This window comes from Trachurus japonicus, chromosome 23, assembly GCF_045865225.1.
Source record: "Trachurus japonicus isolate A0001 chromosome 23, Traja_1.0".
NCBI lineage: Eukaryota > Metazoa > Chordata > Actinopteri > Carangiformes > Carangidae > Trachurus > Trachurus japonicus.
The window spans coordinates 23,478,101-23,486,397 of NC_140929.1; the positions used below are offsets into that span (position 1 = coordinate 23,478,101).

At 41.9% G+C, this 8,297-nt stretch overlaps 1 protein-coding gene across 1 annotated transcript; it reads left to right on the plus strand.

The window, feature by feature from the left end:
- Positions 1-520: 520 nt before the first annotated feature.
- Positions 521-6,740, plus strand: LOC146962976 (SIN3-HDAC complex-associated factor-like). The gene is made up of 6 exons (XM_085769477.1): positions 521-654; positions 3,192-3,319; positions 3,710-3,809; positions 3,893-4,007; positions 4,361-4,511; positions 5,888-6,740. Exons 2-6 carry the CDS (start codon positions 3,192-3,194, stop codon positions 6,123-6,125), a joined length of 732 nt encoding a protein of 243 aa, XP_085625603.1. The 5' UTR covers positions 521-654; the 3' UTR covers positions 6,126-6,740.
- The last annotated feature ends 1,557 nt before the right edge of the window (positions 6,741-8,297 follow it).

Consider the following 8,297-nt stretch of genomic DNA (forward strand, 5'->3'; position numbering starts at 1 on the left):
CTGTGTTTCCAGATGTTGAGAATAATCTAATAATTTCAGTAGCCTAACATTTTGTGATAATAAAAATGTCACTGCAAAATAATATAAAAATAAATAGAATGTTCAAATTAAATAACAATGATTCACCTATGTTATATAAGAAAATCAGATGCTGTACAATATGACAAAGTCCACAATAAATAGTGTGTGTAGAAATAAATAAAACTGAACCAAGACTATAGCCTCTCCATGGCAACAACCCGCGGACGTCACAGGTGTATGCAAATGACGCTGATTGAAGAAAAAGCAGAAAATGGTGGCGCGAGACCGAGCCGCGTTGCGCGCCTGCGTGACCGTCTTCACTACTGGCGCCGTGGTTTGCGTCAAGCTTCCATAAATATGCAGTGCATTACCGGAAGTCTATAGCCATCTCCCTTTTCACAATAAGTGAGGCACAGAATCTCCAACCCTACGCAGCAGGTCACTGCAGCTTTAATTGTAAAGTACGAAGAGGAAGTGATTTTCGTTATGCGCGCGCATTGACACTTCGGCGGCAACATTACAACTGATGTTCCGACTGCATTGTTGTTAAATGTTAGATGAGAGCCACTTCCACGGTGCTGTTTGACCGCGTGCGACACAGGTGCGTGTGGCTGGTTTTCACACCGAGACACGGTAAGTGTGTGTTGTTTCTTTTGCACAGAAAAATGTTTTTCAGTAAAGTAAAGTTATCGGAGTGTGTGTGTTGCTGCCGAGACAGCGTTAACACGGCCAGCTGTGGACCTCTGTCCCCGTAGCTCCGACTCGAGTTACCGTGAAGCTAAAGAGTTAACGGAGCCGAACCGCTGGTGGTAACGTTAGTTCAACAACACCGGAGCTGGTTGAAGCCGACTACATGTCTGTTCAGCTCGGTAACAGCTCAGCTAGTTTCCCCGTTAGTTCAGGAAACGACTCTTCGGCTTCGACAGCCCGCGACCTGCTGACTTCAGGATGTTTTCACGCTGTTACTCGCGTGTCTTTCAGTGGGTTCTCTGTCTCACCGGCTGCTCACTGCTCTTTATGTTTGATAGCTGCGGGAAACATGATGAACTTTACACACGTCGGCCTGAAATCTCTGTCAAGTTGCTGTGTGAGCTGCTGAGCTGCACTGTGTTGTCGGAGTGGTGGTGGGTGTGTTAGTGCGTCAGTGCCCGGCCCCCTGATCACGGACATACATACTACAGCCACACTGGGACGGGGGATCTCGTGGTTTTTCTCATTAATTACAGTTTTTTGTTTTGGTTTTTTTGTATCATTTTTAAACAGAATAAAAAGCGACGAGTCTTTTGCCGGCGCATGTGTTCATTATCGGACACCGTGTGAGCCTCTGAGATTTTTAGTATTTCTGATCAGTGTTCAGAGTCACATCTGTGCAACACGCAGAGATACAATGAAGGACGCTAATGGAGACTAAAACACTGTGACAAAGTGTCGGTGTAGTGTTTCCGGCTGATTGGAGATAAGTTATTATTAAGTCCGGCCATTATAGGCTACCTCCTCGCGTGGGAAAAGCGATGAGAGGGGAGCAGGTGTCCGATAATGGACGCACACGTGGTGATTAGAGGGAGAGTGGCTTTAACCAAACAGAAAACACCTGATCCCAGCAGTTTGTTTCTGTAAACTCATCTGCCTGGAGTGGTCGGATATTAAAGTTCAGTATGAAGTGTATTGGGTCTGACGGCCGCGCTTATTGGAGCCCAGTGGAGCCCAGTGGTGAAGATAAATCTCACCACTTCTCAAATACTGTGCAAATGTTTTTTTGTGAACATGGACCACTTCACGATCGCACCCAGGATGCACTGCAGCCCGGCGGCTACCGTGGTTTTGCAGCGGGCAGAGCATCACATCTCTCCTGCCTCCACCCTGCTGCCATGTGCCGGGGCTTACGTCAGGACTCGGTTACACAACCACCTCCAGCATCACCGCGCATCTCGCACTCATCTCACACTCAGACGCCTGATTCTTCACTGTCATGTCTCACATGTATTATGGGAAGTTTTAATCAAAGGCAGAGGAGATCAATCGAGTCTGGTAACCTATAAGATCTGTTATGAGAAGGTTTGGTCGTATCCGTCAATCAGCAGCATCCATCGCGGCCACATGTCGAGCCTCCAGCTGCATCAGCACCGAGGTTGCGTAAGAGGCAGCTGAGCGTAGCTCACTGATGCACAGGCTTATCATTTGGTGTATTCACGTCACTGAAACACCCTCTTCCTGTAGGACTGTATTCCTATTGATCATTTGTTGCATTCAAAAGTTAGTTTTGTTGTAAATAGATTTGAAATTTAATTTAATACATTTTTTAAATGAAAATGGTTTTAATAGTTGAATGCATTTGGAATTTAGACAAAATTTGTAATGGACCAAAAAATAAATTTGTCAGGTTTTATAGGAACCTATTACCGCCTAATTAGTGTCTTTCTTTTTTTTTTCGTGTCAGAATCATGTTTTATATTATTTTGGGCACTATGGCATGATGCCACTGTGTCTAGTCTGTGAATTCTGTGATTGTTAATTATTACAAGTAATTCAGTTATTTAAAATCCCCCACCAAAAAAAGAAATTGGATTCAAAAATGGTTGTGTTCTTAAAGGGATAGTTCAACATTTTGGCAAATTGGCCCATTGCCATAATCCCTGTAGTTCTAGGAGTAAGTTTGTTACCTTTAATTGTCGGTGCAAGCTATTTTTAGAGCGGCGGAGCAGAGCCGCAAGCTGCTCAGAGCTACGCTACGGAGTTGTTTTCGAGGCAAATGCAGAGACTGCTTGCCAAAAAACTGCCCCCGACGGGAACACGCATCAGCAGTTTTGCATGAATTTACCTCTAAAACAACTCTGTCTTGTAACGTTCCGTTATTATCTCATAGCGTGGTGAATGTGCAGGTCACAACTTGTCCACCAGAGTGTTTTGGAGTTGTTGGATTGTGTATTTGATGAGTTTGATGAGGGTCCGCCATTCTTAAAACAGTTTGCACCGACAATTAAAGGTAACAAACCTACTGCTATGACTATAGGGATTATGGCAATGGGCCAATTTGGCCAAAATGTTGAACTATCCCTTTAAATGGTGCAACAGGATTAGATCTGTTGGTGAAACTTTTACAGCAGGTTTCATGTTGTACAGAATCCTCATGGTTTGATGGTGTGTATGTCTCTCTGCCTGTGTTTCCTCAGATGTTTGGCTTCCACAAGCCCAAGATGTACCGCAGTATAGACGGCTGCTGCATCTGCAGGGCCAAGTCTTCCAGCTCCCGCTTCACTGACAGCAAACGCTACGAGACCGACTTCAAGAGCTGCTTCGGGTGAGTAGGGCAGCAGCTTCCACAGAACCAGACGGTTCACTCAGGGATCAGTGAGGTTCAGTTCTTCTGTCTGCTGTGGCTGTAAGAGTGCAGGATGTAACATGTTGTTTTAGAGCACATGGAGATAGATGTTGGCTACTCTGCAAACAGCAGATTCAGCCATTGCTTTTTATGGGAACAATTTACTAAAATATAAACAAACACAGGCAAGAAAGTACAGCATAGCCAAATGGATGTTTATTTATTTCCCATTTTATTGAATAGCAAATACGTCGAGATATGTCAGGCTGAAGAAATGTCTGTAATCTAACAATAGGTACGTCTCTGATCCAGCCTGCTGATTGTCTGTACCTGTGTGGTGCTTCACTGGTCTGTCTCCTGTCCCTGCAGCTTGGGAGAGATACGATGTGGGGACATCTGCAACGCCTGTGTCCTCCTGGTGAAGAGATGGAAAAAACTTCCAGCTGGTTCGAAGAAAAACTGGAATCATGTAAGGAAACATTCAGCAATGTTATGCCCGCACGCCTTTCCTCTGGCTTTATATAAAAAATTACATCTACTGTGTGATTTCAGGTGGTCGATGCAAAAGCTGGTTCAAGCATGAAGGCCACACTGAAGACGAAAAAGATGAAAAAGAAGCTTAGGCCAAGTGAGATGAGTCGGGTACAGAGTGACATGAAGAGAAACAGTAAGTAGCTACATCATTGCTGCTGTGATGCAGGCCTATTGTGTTAAAAGAGTTGCGTGACAAAACAATACATGACCTGATTCTGGTGACTCACCTGGTAGAGCAAATAACATATAGGTTACTGCTGCATTGTCATCCCCTCTGTCTTCCCTAACACACTGTCATTCTTACAGTGTGTTATGGCAGAATAAAAAGTGAAAAAAGACAAAATAATTATTATTAGTTATATTATATGTAAAATAATAATAATCATTAATCATTAGAAATATTCCCCCTGTTTGTGTGAACGTATGATATTGTATGTCTTCATGTGAATATGAAGAGCTGATCAGTGTTCTTGGCTTCACTCCCAGACTCAGACGCCCACAGCACCACCTCCAGTGCCTCGCCCGCTCAGTCACCCAGCTACAGCAACCAGTCAGACGAAGGCTCGGACACGGAGCTCTCCCCTGGAGCCACCTCCTCTCCAGCCTACTCCTTCTTGGATCTAAAATACTGGAAAAGGTAACTTTTCTCTCATCTACAGACTCAAACCGATGCAAAAAAAGTGGAACTCTGGCACCTAAAGCATGAGGAGCAAATTTAACCAAGAATATGTTGCAGCATGACTCTGAAAAAAGTGGAGATACAAAGAATAGATGCAGTTCAAAGTTCTGTCCTTAAATCCCGCAGATTACATAACCAGTGTTAACATGTCTCCATCTATTGAAACTGCCACCGGTGGTCAATGTACTGAATGTGTTGTGGCACCATGAGTCAAGTCTTTGTCTGCAAAACTGGTGCAAAAGCCTCAGTGAATCAGTTTCTGAAAAGGAACAACAGGTTGAATACCGGTACTATCGACCTTGAGGGAACCACATGCGCAGAGAGCCTCTGCTCCCACACTCATGATGTTGTTGTCTAGCTCAATACACTAAGCTTCTACTCTTAGACATTCTTTTTTTATTTTGGAAAAACACAGCTTTTGCTGTGATAGTTACAGCAGTAGTACGTATAAAAAGAGGCAGCAGCTCACAGTCCATCTTACCTTTCACTGCTCCCTCTGTTTGTTTTTTGTTTTTTCACCTTGCTGCTATTAGCATGGTAAATAGTACAACAGGAATTGGCTAACATTAGACTAACAGAAAGGAATTAAAAGTCTCTTGAATTGGTTTGTAACATGAAGTGACAAATGTTTTTTTTTTTGTACATTTCAAAATGTAGAAATAATGTATTAATCGTGTTTACACTGATTGAGCTGTGTGGGTTTGTTGTGTGTGATACAGACATACTGTATAGTTGTCTGTAACTAGCAGCTGTGTGTGAATATGAATGAGTTCACAAGTGGCTGAAATGACCTGAACTCAATATCACATAATATATTACACACTCAGTTGGCAGTTTAAACTAATGCAGTCTAATACAACAGGCCTGCAGCAAATCATTTTTGAATATATTTGATTAGACTTCAGCTTTTCAATTTCTTCATACTAATCTTCAACAATTCTAGTAATTTCCAACCATTTCCTACAAAATCAACCTCCTTCTTACAAGTTCTATTTTTTAATCTATTTTTACTTGTTGCTTTAGCCATGTCCTCAGCCTTCAAGTTATATGTTTCAGCTTTAGCGTCAGCCTTTTTCAACATTTCTTCAGCAGTTTCTTCAGCTAATTCAACATTGTTACAATAATTTCTTCAGCTCTTTTAGCATTCACACGCATTTTCTGCAGGAAATGCTTTCTTTTTCTAGTTTTTGTTCTTATTTTATTCCTACCCTAAAATATGAAAATGGACTCTTCATTTTATACATCTTCTTAACGAATTGACCTCTTTGTGCTTTTCCAGAATTGCACATATTGTTTATGCAAATTCATACTGACAGAGGTGTTTGTTGTTTCAGGCAGAAGGTGTGCTGCGGGATCGTGTACAAAGGACGCTACGGAGAAGTCATCATCGACCCCCACCTGTACAAGCCCTGCTGTCAGAGGAAACCAGCACTGGACCAGCAACAGGGAGGAAGCGAGGAGGCGGAAGAGCAGGTAGCAGAAAACGACGACACAAGCATGTCCCCAACCCTCACACCCAAACAAAATGAAGAGGTGGAGGAGAAAGAGGCGCTGACTGAGGAAGCACGGTGATGGCAGCGCGGGGCTGGTACGGTCCTTTGTTATTGGCCAGACGAACAGTACGAAACACTCCACCATGCATCAAGTAACACAAACAGTCCACTGTAGTTTTTTTTGTTGTTGTTTTTTTCCCCCATCTTTTGCAAAGTGCTGCAACCCTTCCAGACATTCTTTATCTATCTGATAACCACCTGGACCTGACCCTCAGGTTGGTTCTACTTTTCAGTGTCTTTGTTTGCTATGAGATTCAGTGTTTTTCATAAATACTTTTACTTTGCTCTGTCTGAAATGCTGGAGCAGTGACTGCTGCGTGGAAAACCGAAAGACCTCTAGAAGTTACCCTTACCTCTTTGGATGGAGCCATGTATTGGATAAGCTTGATTCATTAAGCTTGTCTACAAATGTTGCTCTGACTAATATTTCTATTTTATTCTGTTTATTCTATCAAATAGGATCTGAAGTCGTCCATTCACAATGCATACGTAAAAGTCCAGTATGTCTCGGCTGTGAGTGTTGGAAGCTGGTAACAGTTACCAATATTTTCATGTTGATCCACGCTAGTGTGGACAGTATTGTGTCACAGGTATTAGCAGGTAAAGAGTCTGGTCAGGTGGCACAGTTAAACTGGTACCATGTTGGCCCTAGTCGGCCACCATCAGCCACTGGCTGCATGACTTTTTTCGGAAAATGTCACAAACAAATAATTATTTAAACACAACATTAGTTATCTAAAACTTATAAATGGCTACAGTGAAAGCCTAGCTTACTGATGTGGCAGCAGGGTAAACGGTGGATAAGAAGAAGGCTGCAACTGCACTGTAAACACCATTGATTTTGAATTTGAACATTATTAAACTGTAATATTCAATTTATTATATAGCATTAGTCCTTAAAGGGACAGCTCAATAACAAATAAATTGTATTTTCAAGATTTGCAGTATTTTTGGACCACCAACCTTTCAGGAGATTTACTAATAGTCTGGAGTGTTACAGAAAATTTGACCAGTCTTCTCCAATGGACTGCTTTTATATATATTTCTTGACCACTCGCTTCACACTACACTTCATATTTTTCCACTTACACCAGCTGTTTGCCTGTCACTTGGAGCAACTTAAGGTTCAGTGTTCAGTGTGCACTTCAGCTCCCCACAAGGCCTCAGGTCAGCACTGAAACCAGCTCACAAGCTCTGTTTGTATTTCCCAGACAGCGATTGCAGTGATTCAAATGGATCATACACACCCATCTTAATGAGATTTAAGAAGGGGCAGTCCTAATGCTCCTCAGTATCAGAGTTAACAATATATTGGACTTATATATACATATATATATTCTTTAAATTGATATACGTAGAACAATAGTTTGGTGCTTTACCAAAAATTAATGTTATTTCTTTATTGTACATAGTGCTCATGTGCTTGTTAAGCCTGTAAATAATGAACTGTTATTGCGAAGGAGAGATTCATGGTTGTGTGTCTGTAGAAAGCACAAACAAATATTCAGGGAGGCTTCCAGCTCTCGGCACCAGTCCACATACAGCTATATTTTGATACTGTCAAGTGAACCACTATAAGCTAAATAAACCCTCAGGAAGACTGTGGCAACAACACAACGTTAGATGAGTTTGAGGTACTTCCTGGACCGTTGTTGCCACTCTTCAGCAGCTTTTCCTGTCATGCTGGATGTGGCCCAGTAGCTATTTACTGTATATTGTAATAACCGCAGACCAAAAGGGCTGTGAGGATTTGTTTTTTATGTTGGTTATGAATGATTTGGGGTTTTTTTGTGTGAAACCTTTATAGTTAAGTTCTGTGGCTGTATGCAGAACTCACACAAAGCTAGAAGTATTTAGCATGAGCTGTCCACCACTTTCTTTTTGGCCAAGTTCACATTGTTGATATAAAGTAGAGGTTGAATATATATATTTTTGTATATAAATTAATAAATGAAAACCAGTTATCTGTCCAGTAACAGAATTGAATCATGTCATGCTACATAGTAGAGACTTCAGGTAGATTCCTAGCTGACAGACGCATCCATTCACATTCAGACACGATCTCAGAAGGGTGAAATGTTCTGAGAATAATTTGCTGCTCGTCGTTTTCTATGGTAATTGTACTGACACAAAACAGATATCTGAGATTGTGTAGTATTTCACATGCCAGTAAAAAAAAAACCCACCAAAC

Excerpts from the sequence above, each read along its gene's own strand:
- LOC146962976 (XM_085769477.1), top strand. The coding sequence starts at position 3,192 with ATGTTTGGCTTCCACAAGCCCAAGATGTACCGCAGTATAGACGGCTGC. Across the intron at positions 3,320-3,709 it reads GACTTCAAGAGCTGCTTCGG|CTTGGGAGAGATACGATGTG; the intron begins GTGAGTAGGGCA and ends CTGTCCCTGCAG. Across the intron at positions 4,008-4,360 it reads GAGTGACATGAAGAGAAACA|ACTCAGACGCCCACAGCACC; the intron begins GTAAGTAGCTAC and ends CTTCACTCCCAG.